Source organism: Carassius gibelio, chromosome A2, assembly GCF_023724105.1.
Source record: "Carassius gibelio isolate Cgi1373 ecotype wild population from Czech Republic chromosome A2, carGib1.2-hapl.c, whole genome shotgun sequence".
In the NCBI taxonomy this organism is placed as follows: domain Eukaryota; kingdom Metazoa; phylum Chordata; class Actinopteri; order Cypriniformes; family Cyprinidae; genus Carassius; species Carassius gibelio.
In genome coordinates this window covers 1,385,270-1,400,185 of record NC_068372.1, presented here as the reverse complement: position 1 = coordinate 1,400,185, position 14,916 = coordinate 1,385,270, and the positions used below count along the sequence as shown (strand labels likewise).

The 14,916-nt window shown below is 37.2% G+C and overlaps 1 protein-coding gene across 5 annotated transcripts; it reads right to left on the bottom strand.

The window, feature by feature from the left end:
• Nucleotides 1–592: 592 nt before the first annotated feature.
• On the bottom strand, nucleotides 593–9,150 carry LOC128021448 (uncharacterized). Of its 5 annotated transcripts, none has more exons than XM_052608659.1 (7): nucleotides 9,022–9,150; nucleotides 8,610–8,658; nucleotides 5,959–6,072; nucleotides 4,775–5,847; nucleotides 4,514–4,669; nucleotides 3,171–3,263; nucleotides 640–1,604 (listed from the first exon to the last, which is right to left on the bottom strand). In XM_052608659.1, the coding sequence occupies exons 4-7, from the start codon at nucleotides 5,831–5,833 to the stop codon at nucleotides 1,287–1,289; spliced, it is 1,626 nt and encodes a 541-aa protein (XP_052464619.1). In that variant the 5' UTR covers nucleotides 5,834–5,847; nucleotides 5,959–6,072; nucleotides 8,610–8,658; nucleotides 9,022–9,150; the 3' UTR covers nucleotides 640–1,286. The 5 variants fall into 5 exon arrangements, 3 of the variants coding, with proteins under 3 accessions (XP_052464639.1, XP_052464619.1, XP_052464630.1); XM_052608670.1 differs by having other exon boundaries at nucleotides 9,044–9,077; XR_008185546.1 differs by having other exon boundaries at nucleotides 636–1,604; nucleotides 5,959–8,658.
• Between the last annotated feature and the right edge of the window lie 5,766 nt (nucleotides 9,151–14,916).

Genomic DNA, 14,916 nt, shown 5'->3' with positions numbered 1-14,916 from the left:
TTATTTAAAGAGTTTAATTTAAGTTGCATGTTCTGTTATAATAATTGGGAATTTGTGGAAAATAACAATCCATTTTCTCTTTGACTGAATTATATTAGAGGGGAGAACAGATACACGTGTGTCAGCGTCTCGTTTCATGTTACAGCGTGTCACAGAGTGAGTTCATTTATTTTGTTTCATATTATAAATATTATTGTGCACTCAAAGAAGAGAGAGAAACATTTTGTAATGTTAATATTATGTCAGCAATAAATATAATTTGTTAATAGGCTAAATATGAACATTTTGATACCATGATTGACACTGTATAAATGATTAATGAGGTGTAAACTGGATTCAGTTCAGATTTATTGAGTTAAGTGGCTAATGTTTATGTACTATGAATGTTTCTGTGTTTTGTCTATATTACAGAATAGCATCCAAAAGCCACTACACTCAAAAAAATATTTAGGCCTTATAAATAAGATTTATGTAATTTGATTGCATATAAATTTTCCATCCATTTGGATTACGTATTTTTAATTTAAACGTATTAATAAACTTAATGTGATAAATATATGTAATTCCTATTTAAATAAAACAAGTAACAATTAGATTTATGTAATATTTTCAATTAATCCAATTTATTTTAAATTAATAAGAAATGGGTTTATGTGTTTTTATGTAATAAACCTATTTTACTTAATATGCATCACATTTAAGTAATTTGTATTAATAAACCCAATGTATTTTAAAATCATATTTATAAATTTGTATTTACTTATTCATCACTATTTCCCCTCCCAATCACAATATACAACACAAAAAAGAACGTCCACAGGGTCACTTCATTTCACATTTTTATTTTAGAAATAACAAGCACAAAAGGCAGCAAAAAGAGGAGCTAGCAAGACAGTATGTGCTCACTTATACTGTGTTGTGTGCAACCTCAAAAAAAAAAAAAAAAAAAAAAGTACTTTCATTCTTTACCTAACAAACCAAGGTTAATTGCACTACTTATTATTATTGCCACAATCATCCTATAACAAATAAATGCAAAGGATTTTAACAGACTGCAGGCATAGTACTTTTTCCTCAAGAACTGTGCTTAAAAAAACTGCAAAACTTGAGGTAGACATAACAATCAGATCAAATCTGATTCAATGACAACACTTGTTAACATTACACAAACATTTTCACAAATCTGTGACATGCAATAATTTGGAAAAATAGGGTGGTGGTTCTAACGAGTAGAAAAAGTGCAAGTCAAGGGGAAAAATGTAAATATCAGCATATCTCTCAATGATTCACTGAAGCATCTTAATTTTCAGTCCCTGAACTTTTGGCGACAGCTTGGTTGTATCCAGTTCCATCAGGATTTTCTGAAATGCTTCAAATGTGCACTTGAGGTCCTTTGGATAGTTTAAGTTAAGGGCATAAATTAGTCCAAAAAGCATTACACATCCAAGTGTGACACTTGGCAGGTTTTGCAGAACTTCAACTCCTTCAAGAACAACACCAACATCTGAAGGTTCTTCTTCAGGACCAGTGCCCTCCGCTCGAATTACATAGATGCCCATTGTTGTCTGTGCAATGAGAGACTCAGCCTCCACACTTTCAGTGTCCTGGAAGATAAACAAAGAAAATAAGTTCCCAATGTGTTCCAAGTTTTCCTATTGATTAAGTCATGTAATTGAAATGATAATTGTACTGTGTTCCTGTTTTGCCATGAATAATTTATTTAAGGGTTAGTTCACCCAGATAGCAAATTTATGTAATTAATAACTTGCCCTGATGTTGTTTCAAACCTGTAAGACCTCCTTTTATCTTCAGAACACAGTTTAAGATATTTTAGATTTAGTCCGAGAGCTCTCAGTCCCTCATTGAAGCTATGTGTACGGTCTACTGTCCATGTCCAGAAAGGTAAGAAAAATATCATCAAAGTAGTCCATGTGACATCAGAGGGTCAGTTAGAATATTTTGAAGCATCGAAAATACATTTTGGTCCAAAAAACAGCAAAAACGACGGCTTTATTCAGCATTGTCTTCTCTTCCCCTCTGTTGTGAGAAAGAGTTCAAAACAAAGCAGTCTAGATATCCGATTCGCGAACGAATCATTCAGTTCACCAAATTGAACTGAATCGTTTTAAATGGTTTGCATCTCTAATACACATTAATCCAAAAATGACTTAAGCTATTAACTTTTTTAATGTGGCTGACCCTCCCTCTGAGTTCAAACAAACCAATATCCCTGAGTAATTCATTTACTCAAACAGTACACTGACTGAACTGCTGTGAAGAGAGAACTGAAGATGAACACCGAGCCGAGCCAGATAATGAACAATAGACCGACTCTTTCATGAGTGAAGAACCGTTTCTGTCAGACGCGTCCGATTCGTGAACCTAGGAGCTGATGATACTGCGCACGTGTGATTCAGCATTAAAAAAGTTAATAGCTTAAGTCATTTGTGGATTAATGCGTATTAGAGATGCGAACCGTTTAAAACGATTCAGTTTGATTTGGTGAACTGAATGATTAGTTCGCGAACCGGATATCCAGACTGCTTTGATTTGAACTCTCTCTTACACAGACACGGAAGAGAAGACAATGCTGAATAAAGTCATCGTTTTTTCTATTTTTGGAACCAAAATGTATTTTCGATGCTTCAAAAAATTCTAACTGACCCTCTGATGTCACATGGACTACTTTGATGATGGTTTTCTTACCTTTCTGGACATGGACAGTAGACCGTACACACAGCTTCAATGGAGGGACTGAGAGCTCTCGGACTAAATCTAAAATATCTTAAACTTTGTTCTGAAGATAAAAGGAGGTCTTACAGGTTTGAAACAACATCAGGGTAAGTTATTAATTACATAAATTTGCTATCTGGGTGAACTAACCCTTTAATTTTCCTATCTACACCAAATCTGAGATCAGCATAATGATGTGAGTGTTTCACGATTCTGATTTCATATGTTCCTTACTTTGTAATACCATCTGGATCATTTTATCCAGGTCATTTTTAGTTTGATCAATCATGCTCTGTACTGATTGCTGCATAGTTTAATCTTTCGCTGCACACTACACACAAGGGCATAAGCTAGACTGTGATACCAATGAGAAAATTAACATAATCAATGAAAATTGAAATTTGTAACATGAAGAGAATAGCTTGACACACACTTACCACATATTCTTTGACAAGTGTCTCAATGTCTTCGTTGAGGTAGACACTTAGGCACCTCAGGATACAATCACGCCTGGTGTTTATGTCTTCATTCTCAAACAAGCATAAGAAGACCCCAAAAAAAACGTCATTAATTATTAACTAATAGTTCAAGTAAGGCTACATTTTAAAGAGGTAGTTCACCCAAAATGTACAATTATGTCATAAATTTTGTCATAACTTTTGTTCATCTTCAGAACACAAATGAAGATCTCTTTTTAAGAAATCTTAAAACTTTGTTTCTTCATTGACAGCTACACAATCACCACTTTGACGCTTCAAATAATTCATAAAGAGATCATAAAACTATTCCATATGAATTGAGCAGTTTAGTCCAAATTTTCTAAAGAGAAGCATAAGAAGATGATCGCATTATTTAATGAACAGACTAAATTTAGGCTTTTATTTGTATAAACATTGATCAGCAAACATAAACAGAAGATCAACCGAACCTGCTTAACACACTAGAACAAACCTCACTGGTTCTCGCACATCAACGCAAAAATTCCTGAGCTTCCGTTTACTATAACTGATGTGAGTTAATGAATGTTTGTTTGTGAAAAAAAAGCCTAAATTCTATCTGTTAATTCCTTCAGAAATTTTGGACTAAACTGCTCAATTCATATGGAATAGTTTTATGATCTCTTGATAACATTTTTGAAATGTCAAAGTGTTGGTTGCGTAGCTGTCAATGGAGGAACAGAAACCTCTCAGATTTCATAAAAAATATATTTATTTGTGTTGTACAGAGCCCTGCACATGACATGCAGGAAAAAAAAATGTAATTGTGCACACGATTTAGCAAATCGAGGGAATTAATTATTAAATTGTGCTTTTTTTCTTGCATTTCATGTGCGGGGCTCCGTAGTGTTTCGATGATAAGTTATGGGTTTGGAACGTCATGAGGTTCAGTTAATAACACTTTTTTATTTTTGGGTAAACTAATACACTATTATAAAACACCATACACAGACAACAATCTTAATTATTTAGCAACTTATTTATATGAATAATGCTTTAAAAATATTGTGCATAAACAATAATGCCAATAAATTTCTGTAATTAGAATAGAGAGAAACAGAAAGACTGTGTGCATGTGTGTGAGAGAGATTGAGATGTCCTCACTAATAAATCAAATAAATGTGTATTTAATGTGTAAGAAAGATTGTGTTCTTGGTATCTCAGAGGGATAGAGAAAGTGTGTGTGTGTGTGTGCGCATGTGTGAGAAAGAGTTTTCTGAATTCCTGTCAAGTCAAATGAGTAACCAGTTGAAAACAAATGCAAAAAATAAAAACACACTTACTTTAGTTGTCAATGCCATTATGGTGCGGATTTTCTGTCCTGCACATCCTCCTTTGTGACGGAACACCTTCATCAGGCCATCAGTGTATTTGTCCAGTTGACCAATGAATTTTGATATCAGCGGAACAGTTGTTATACGCATGAACTCCATGTTGACCTGAAAAAAGATGAAAAAGGACACAAAAGAATATATTTCACCTTAAACAAGATGTGTTAGTGTATAAATCTGCACTTCCGTTTCAAACAACACTTAACTACTTACTTCTTCAACTTCAAACAATGCTGGCCATCTGTTTCGGACCTCTGTAATCATTGGCTCCTGAAGAATTTCTTGTCGTCGGTATGAGAAGGTACGCTGCATCTTTTCCTTGATAATGGTCTCGTTATTCTTTTTTTTAACCTCGGTCAATAGAGCAACCCTTTCCACCTCCAGGCTGTCATTGGTTTCACCTCTCGGATGGTTTGGACAGAAATTAACCTCTGCCCTCCGTGGCTTTTTTATGTTTGCAGCTGGTTTTCCCTGGCCTTTCTGTTTGTTTTTAAGTGAGTTGACTGTGACTTCTGGGTGTCCAGCTCGGCCAAGCTTGGTTCGGAAGTTCATCATCTTTATCTTAATATAGTGCTTCCATCCACAACACCCAGTCCGAGTTCCTTTCTCACGCAAACATGGATGGGTTTTTATCAAGGCCTCAGCAACTTTTTCAAACTGATTGTCCTTTGGATATGCTGTATACTTGATTATTTCTTCTGCAATGCCTTCAAGAATATCAGATCTGAGTTTGGGCGTGAGAGATAGGAGAGTTCCACTTGCATTGAATTCATCATTTCCCTTCTGGAGCTGCATCTCGGCACAATATGAAAATCGTGGCACTACAAAATCTTTAGGCCAAGTGCAAGACCGGGAGTCAGGAGATGACAATATGACAGTATCGTTGCTGCTACAGGAGTCAGCAGATGCTGAATCACTTGGTTCTTGTGATGAGGAGCTGCAAGATATATTGGAGGGAGTAACTGGGATTGTGGAGCAGTTATCTTTAGTGGATGGAGCTGAGGATATTGTGGAGGTGGTAGCCTCACAAGGTAAGTACACCACTTTCAAAGTACTGCGATCTTGAATATCAGAAATTGATAAGAGGTTCATGAATTCGTTTCCAAAGTCTACGTCTTTGTATTGAAGCCTAAACTGCTCTGTTACTCCAAAGAAGGTCTTAATTTCAAAAGACAATTCATCCACAGAAGACGGTATTCCGGATTTAATGGTTAGTTTTCTTGCATCATCTTCACTTCCAAACAGGACTCTGAAGCTAACTGGTCCTGCCATCCTGATTTTTTAATCTAGAATGCAGACCCAAAAAACATAGGAATTGTCTTATTAACAAATAAAACATTGATGTTAAAGTTACTACATTCTTTTAAAAAAGGTACTGAAAGTCTTATAAATAACACCTTTGATGACGATGTGTCTCTTCAGGGTTACCATACGTTTGGAACAAACTGTATAGGCCACAAGTGGATAGCAGTCTGTCAGTTCTTCAAGCTGAACCAGGGCAACCTCTTTACCTGGTGAAGAAGTCAACTCAAAAGATCTGAAGTGGTCTCTATACCATGCACACAATAAACGCACAATGAAACTCAGCTCATCTCCCCTTATGCACATTTGCAGAATTTCTGCAAATTCTGGCATTCCAGCAGTTGAACCACATGCAATTAACATTCCATTTTTGTAGTTAATTCCTCTAGTGGTGACACTTTTTGCAAGGTGAACTTGACTGATATTTGGATACTTCTGCCTGAGAGCCAACACAACTTCCTTATTCAGAACATCAACCTGGACTGTAGAGACATTTGAAACTTCCAAATTTGATGTATTGAGTGTGGATGAATATATGTGGTAACTGATGAATTGCTGGTGTTTGGCTGCCAATGTGAGTGCAATGTTCCTGAAATTATTTGTGTGTCGAGCTACTTGTTTAAAAAAGCTATGTTTAGCTTCAAATCGCATCGTCCATAAACCTAGATGAGGCCCAAAACACTTAATCAGGTGCGGGTAATGCTCAAGATAGTGGTGTTTAGGTAAAAGCTTTACGTCCGGGTTAAGCTCGAGTAGTCTCTGTCTGTGTTCAGACACTTTGACATCAAGATAAGCAATTGTCTCATCAGTGTGAACTGGTGCCACAGCTAATTCTACAATTTCCTTCAGGTCTAATATCACTTGCCAAGCAAGCTCATCCTCTGGAATCAAGTCTCCTACTAGAAATGGAAGCAATCGAATTAGATTCCAATTCTCATGGGCGTTGCCACCTATTGTCTTCTTACATGAATAGCTGTTTGGTATAACTTGAGATCTATTTTTTTTGTCACTCCACTTATAGGGAAATTTGACGATTCGTGTGTTAAGACATTCAAGACTGAAATACTTCTTAGAGATGAGAACACTGAAACATAGTGCCAGTTCAGAAGGGACAATACCCTCAAATAAGTCATGCACTATATCTGGGGGATAGCCTGTGTTAACGTGAAAATGTTGAAGTTTTTCTGTTAAAACACACGCTCTCTTCACACCAAAGCAATTTGTGTCAGTTTCCTGTGCAGACTTTACATGTGCTTCATGTATTTCTTTTGTTCGAAGCAAAAAAGCACCTGAATGAACATCCCTTGTTTGAATATCTACTTTCTGAGCAGTACAAAATCGACAAATATACTGGCCAGAGAAGCTCTCTACAAAACCAGCCAATCCGTGGGCTCCCAAATTGTCCGCTACAACACTATGGACTGTTCCTTTGACAAACTTCCCAAGTTTTGAGCTGAAAACACCATGCTCTTCTAAAGTACAAAGGTCTTGTAAAAGTGGCTCTAGAATTTTTCCATAGCCATATACCTTTACATCGTCACTTTTGCACAAAACCGTTAAATAAATGGAAGACAGTGCTGAATGAGAGCCTGGTGGCAAGTTATTCAGAATCCAGTACACACTACACAATTTGTGTTTTTTTCGCGATGTACCCAGGGGATTACATAACTCAAAATCATCGATGTACAAAGTTAAACAAATTCGCAACTCATCACCTGACAGGAAAGTGTTGTCCTTAAAATACAAACCGTCTCTTATAGAGCAATACTGCTGATTATCTAACTTGTCTGTAGTTTCCTGTGTTCTGTGGCTACTGATAATACCGTTTAACACTGCAGTACAATCAAGTAGCTGCTGTAAAGACTGCAGTAATGGGATATACTGAAATGTCCTGCTCTTTTTTTGGTCCAGAATAAACTCCACTGGCTCAACAATATTTAACAAATCCTTAAAGTACTCTTTTCTCTTATAAGTTGTAGAAAGGGGACCATCTTTCCCTATTGATTTTACTAAAGGGTTAGATTTACACAGTACATCAGCTAGTTCCTTAATAATTAAGCTATCAACTTCAAGGTTTTTGTTTTTTAAAAAATCTGAAAGACTGCTACAAGTTACAGGCACAGACACAGTACTTAAGAGGAAGTGTAGTTCATCTAGTAGTTCATCAATAGCTGTAGATGGCACATGAAAAATGTTTTCCAACTTCAGCAAAACTGCAGCTATTTTTTGTTCTACTAATTTCGGCAGGTCATCTGAAGTATCTATTTCACTATCTGCATCTAACGGAGGTACAAAATCTATGTCCGCAGAAGATGAGGGGCTTTCATCTACAGTACTACCAGATTCGTCTGACTGAGCAGCGAGTTTAACAATACCTGCCTTAAAATCGTTTAGAGTGTAGGGATTATGTTTACGATTTTTATGCGAGTGAAATGTTCCATATATGTTTGTCTCAAACTTACATCCTTCAAACATACAAGTTACGGTTTCATACTGCCTAAGATGTTGATTTACATGAGCAAAGTATTCCTTTTCAGTTAAAATTTCCTTACATGCACACGTCTGACAAAAGAATGTAGTTAACTGAACATTTGCTGCTGTTAACTTCCTGTGTGTTTGATATGTGTGACTCAAAAGATTCTTCCAACTTGTGAATGTACATGGGCAATCTGCATATAGACAGGGATACCGGCAATTGCGACCATAGTGGAAATGTTTCAGCCTAAAATGTTTTAACAATTCATACCGGGTAGATAATGAAATGTCACACACTTTGCATGGCCACATTCACATATCTGTGAACAAAGACAAAAGAAAAAAAAAATCAGTTACATCCAAATATTAAAGAATCAACATAAATAATTTGATTTTACTGTAATTCAAAATACAGCTACTACTACTACTAATAATTTATTAATAACTTTTTTATAACAATGAAATAACTACATAGGTCCAATTTATAAGAAACTTTGGTTGATTGCAGGATGATATTAGGCTGTTCATGTCTGTAAAATATGTTTTTAATTATGTTTTTAACTATGTATGTTATGTTTTTTTTTTATGTTGAATCATTTAACATTCAAACTGAGATTAATTGTTCATAATCAGATGTATTGATTCTTCTATGTATTAAAAAACCATCTTTGTAGCATACATACAAGGTCTAGGAGGTTGTCCCACCATTTAGATGTAAGAAAAGATGCTTGACGTATCTGTAAAGGGAAAAAAATGGTTTTGGTTAGAAACAAAAGCATACTTTTGATTATGAAATTACAAAGCCAGCATTATATTTTTAGAGATTTATTAGAATAGTACTCTCATTTACTAATTGCAGTAGTTTATAACTGTCTTTATTTGCCGTCAAACGTTAAACCACAGAACAAGAGCAGAACAACAGCAAAAGACACAGACGGGGTAAAACCATGGCTCACATAGAACACACGACCAACTGTTGGAAGTTATCCATGTACGATATAAATACATTTAAAATTGCAGTTGGTTTAGTAATCGTTTAACGACACATCGCTATTTTAATCTTTAAACAGTAAACACCATTTTTCCTCTCGGATTTAACTTAAGCTATGCACGTGGCTAAAGGTCTAGTTATGTTACTCAGGTCAGAAAATACGGAAATTAATATAACGTTAAACTAAAAATAAATACGCATCCCAGTTACTTTTAATTATACTGTCTAACTGAAAAAAGTAGCTTAAGGGGAAAGTAGATAAAGTTAGCTTTTATAAGAACCATGTGCAAGTTAGTTAGCTAACATAAGTGGAATAAATGCAGATTGATAGTCAGTGCATTGATACAGTTTAATACGATATCAACAGCAGTAATAACACACATATATATTGAAAGCAGTCAACTTTTATACGATGAGTACAAATGTAACTTGCCTTGCAATCAGGTTGATCCAAGAAGATGATCCGATGTAAGATGGCGAGGAGAACGGTGGTTTTTCAACTGCCTCTCTGCCGCGCGCGCGCTGGTTGCTGCTTTTTTTTTTTTTTCATGTGCATTGCCATAGACACGTGTATGTGCCGTACCGCTCCCTACCGACTGGAGTATGGATCATTTCCGCCTCTAAACAATTCCATTGCCCATAAATTATATGCAAACCAATCTCATAAAATATAACTGATATGATCTGGCTCGTTCCACAGCTAGATATATTTAAACCATATTCATAATTGTTAACTGATTAAATCAAATAGTTTTCACAATGGGCAAATTTACATGGATTCTAAGCAATTTGCCTACATACATTTTGAAAATATTATTATTTAAATAAAATCAAAAGGATACAAATACATAATTATAAACTATGCCATGATTCATTTTTTTGAGTGTACCGTTGTTTTATAGGGGTATATTTCATACAGGGCTATTTTTGTGTTTTCATTTATTTTCTCTGTTGATTTGGGATCTTTATAATCTTGAGAAGGAATGTGATTTAAGGAGAAATGTGTATTAACCCTTTCTAATCAGCCGAATTTCACCCAAAGGTAGTGTTCAATAGTTGGGCTACTGTTTTATTTGTTTTATTTTTCTTTAAACTGAATAGGCCATTGTAATGAAATGTTTACAGTGTATTTGGAGCTTGTGTTAATTTGATCTCTTTTTATATTTCTTGTAAACTTGGTTTATTATAATATACTACACAGGGGGAAATTTCACAGTCATTTAATGCTGTGTTTTCTCTTAACTCAGTCGGAAATAAAGAACCCCTGTTAGATGTATGGCTGTGCTGGAGTCTTTGTCATAGTGTGAAGGTTTACACGGCCACATATTTTGGTACCAGGAGTGGGGTTATTAGTTACTTACTGTGGGTTTCCTTTTGTGCAGAGGTTTTGTTTATTATTTTTTTAATTCTTATTACTACAAGTGGGTTATACAACAGTAAACAACGGTAGTGGTCGAGGCTGGATGTTTGTCACCGAGAGTCAACAGCGAGCTATGTGTTGAGCCAGGAAGGACGGTGGAGAGTTCAAGTGTCAACGTTTTAGGATCCACTTGACTGGGAAGGCTGCATGGGACTGTGTTAGTGTGTGATTTTGTAGAGACTGAAGCCATTGACATCTTCCGTATAGAGCCATGTCATTAATAACAAAGATTCTGTATCTACAGGAAACCCCAGAGCAGGCGCAGCGGCGAAGGCTGCGGCATCTCAGCAGACAAAATCACCAGAGTGTACTTTGTTATCTGAAAATAACCCTGACATTTTTTCATCTTTACAGGGCATGCAGACATTTGTGACAGGACAGGAGAGAGATAAATGGAAGCAGTGTGGCTGCGAAGTGGTGAATGGAGTATGGATGAGCAGAGATGGCAAGCCTTGTTTATCTAAACACTTCTTTCCTCACTATGCATGGGATAAGTCGATGCATGGGAAAGACCACGCACTGAACGGGGGAATGATTATGCAAATGAAAGAATTGTGGTTTACAAAGGGGTTCACAATTTATGCAGAACATTTTTGCAAAACATGTGTCATTTGTAATACACATAATGTAGCAAGAGACATAAAAATGCCTCAGGTATCCCAGACAGCACCGATGGGGCTCTTCGAATATTTACAGATGGATTTAATTGAACTGTCCCCATGTGAAGGGAAGAAAAATTGTTTGGTATTTGTAGACATGTGGTCCAAATGGGTAGAGACCTTCCCAACGTCCAAACAGAATGCAGCAGCAGTAGCAAAAGCTCTGCTAACTGAAATAGTCCCGAGATGGGGGATCCCACGAAAAATCAGTTCAGACAATGGAACACATTTTGTCAATGAGGTAATTAAACAGGTGGGTCATTTCTTAGGAATTTATATGAGAACGCACTGTGCGTATAAGGCCTCAGGGGGAGGGGCTATCGAACGGGACAATAAAAAAACAAATTGGCTAAGTGTTGTGAGGAGACTGGACTCACATGGGTTAAAGCGCTCCCCATCGTTCTCATGTACATGACATGACATGTTGAGGTACTGCAAAAAAATGTCTTCTCTGTTGTCCAATGTCTGTGTGCAGGTGAAAGCTGCTCAGGGGAAGGGTGCTAACCTGAAAACCTGAACCTGAAACCAGAGGATTTTGTGGTGGTACGAGATCTGAGGAGAAAGAGCTGGAAGGCGAAAAGGTGCTTCTGACCACTCACACGGCTGTGAAAGTAGCAGAGAGAGCAATGTGGATCCACGCTAGCCACTGCAGAAAGGTCCCACCTGTTTGAGGAAGAGGAGCGGAGGGAGTAGATATCTGGAGACACACACGTCAACAAGGCCAGAACCCAGCATAAACATCAAAGAGGAGGAGGGGCGATTTCAAGGCTAGAAGAAGCAGAGCAGCAGACCATCTCCAACCAGTCTACTTCACACTTTCTGGGTCGACATCCGCACAAAAGGCACTGCCAGCTGACAGAATGGAGAGGGCAATAACATGGCACCGATTCAGAGTGCCAGGGCTGTGTGGCCTGAGAGGTACAACATTTATATTGGCAGCATTGACTGTAATAATATGTTAGATTGCACATTACCTGACTGCAGGACTAGGAAGAGAGGTGACCAGTTATATTCCGGATGGAAATGCCTCATTGCACCATACGCATCGCCAGAGAGTGAAAAGATCGACACTGACTCTAGTGGTACCAACATATGGACTGGACGAGGACATCATGACGATAACAGAAGGGTCAAATGTGAAGTTCAACTGTAACCCATTCATTAAAAACTGTCCGTATTGTGGAAGACCTGAATACGAAGGCACAAGCAGCGCAGAGTATGCACAAGTTTATTTTTGCAGACATCCATGCAAGTAGAGTGAGGTGAAGGCCTACGAACATCCTGAGAGCTACGGGACGGATGGGAGATTAAAAGTGGCTAAAAGAAGTGAGTGAGGTAACAACAAGGGCAGAATGTCTGTCATGATTGCAGAAGTCAGAACTTCGGATCAAGGCAAGTACTATTGTGGCATTGACAAAACGGAAACTGATTGGTATGAAGCATTAAGCATTGTTGTAGGCGAGTCAGCACCACACCCAATGAAACATCTTGTTGAGCCTGCTTTTGAACCAGCTAGAAAGGAAGAGGCCGTCTGGATGGGAAACGAGGAAGTGGCCAGAGGGAAAATGAATCCTGCAGTGCAAAAAGCCATGACGAAGTGCCAGGGAAACAAGGCGTGTACTTTGGCACAGCAGCAAAAAGAGGAGCTGAAGATAAACACTGTAGTTTATTTTCGTCTTCCATGGATCTGAGGAATCACACTATCTCAGGGTTTTGTTTCCATAAGAAAGATTTCATTTTCAAGAGAAAATAAATCGAGAGAGCTCTGCAGAACAGTCTGTCGAGTCTGTGTCAGTTCTCTATTTTATACAGTGCTTCTGAAGGCGTGCACATGTTCAATACATTTCATACATAAGGTACTGTTTATCAACTCTTTTACCTTTTATGGCGGTCTCCAGCTTGCTTTTAGGATGTAGAATTTATTTTAAGTGAAACGAGGAGGCCTTATCCTATATTTTGTCTTATGTCAAAACAGGGTGTCCAACTTTACTATATGCTGTATTTTGGTAATGTCTTCACCAAGGAGGTCTGATCATATATTTTGTCATATGTCCAAATAGAGTGTGCAGCTGCACCATATACTATACCCCTGCACTCTCTGCACATTCCATTCTCACGCAGGCCTCTATATACAGTCAAATGCATGATTATAACACTAGAATAACTTGATACATAAATGGCTAGATTCACATTGATTATGCCTGATTAATTTACATATTGACCAATAAAAATCTTCCACATTCTCCCCTTTGAGACTTAGTACGTCTCACATTTGATCATTTTTATCCAGAGTGCTACTCCATAATCCAGTCATATTAGTTACACTACCTAGTGACTAAATAAGTCACATTGTATTATCACCAGTGACTAGGTTATGAAATTCCACTCTGAGGGATTACTGGACCAAACATCTCTCTCCTAATTTGACAAGGAGTGAGTTAAAGATCCAGTCTTCCTAACCCCTCATAAAAGATAAAACAATGTTCAGCACTTCAGCACACATGTAGAATCCAAGAGGAATAAAAATCACAACATAAAGAATGTAACATCACAAAAAATAGCATAGTTGATCTTCAGTCCATATCTGAATATTTCTGATTCTGATATGTTTTTTGCACTGTAGAGGCCTTTTTGGTTACTCTCAAAAATCAACTTCCCATCATCTTGATATCTTTGAATTTAATTTGATTAGCTGTGGCTTTGACGAGTGGCCTCAATATAGGAAGTACACAGTAAAATCGTAATCCTCCTGTCAGTAATGCAATTCCTAAAAACATTCCCAATTTGGTTATTTATTATGCTCCCCATACTCCTAACTTTCTACCATTCTTAGCCTTTTCAATTTGATCATTACTTCACTAAATAGTCCTTCTGGAGCAGAATTATTTGGTATATAAATACAGCATTGTCCCCCAAACATAACACATACTTTTCCTTCTTCAGTTAACAAATCTCGAGCTTTTCTATTTTGCTCCTTTCATTCTATTTGTTGCATTCAATTGCTCTATTTCCCTTCAAATCTTCCTACATCCCTATTTCCCTTCTCATAACCTTCAAATTCTTCATCTGCCATTACTTGACATTATCTTTCTACTTTTTCTTTCATTTGTTGGTTCACATCTGCTCCTCAGTAGCAGTCCCATCACTCTCTCATTCCATCTTCACCAGGGAGACTCTTTGCGAGTCGTTGCAATTGTCTTTCACTCGTTGGCAAGGGTGGGTCGTTACTAGCATGCCCTTCATCCCTCATTTCATGCTGTGTGGAGTTGTTGAAGCTGGTTGGCGTATTTTAAGGTTAGAGATGTAAACTCAGGTGTCACTTTGTAACCGTTTTGCTGATTAATGCAAGGCTCTCTTGAGATCATAACTGCACCCTCACTGGTTCTCTTTGATGGAGTGAAGCATTCCTTGGCTTTACTAGAACTGCTGTCACCTGTAAATGGAAAACTTCAGTTTTCAGTTTTTTTTTTTTTTTTTGTTAGTGTTATCAAGCATGTTAAATTGTTCA

Excerpts from the sequence above, each read along its gene's own strand:
- LOC128021448 (XM_052608659.1), bottom strand. The coding sequence starts at position 5,833 with ATGGCAGGACCAGTTAGCTTCAGAGTCCTGTTTGGAAGTGAAGATGAT. Across the intron at positions 4,670-4,774 it reads CATTGTTTGAAGTTGAAGAA|GTCAACATGGAGTTCATGCG; the intron begins GTAAGTAGTTAA and ends ATCTTTTTTCAG. Across the intron at positions 1,605-3,170 it reads CACTTGTCAAAGAATATGTG|GACACTGAAAGTGTGGAGGC; the intron begins GTAAGTGTGTGT and ends TTTATCTTCCAG.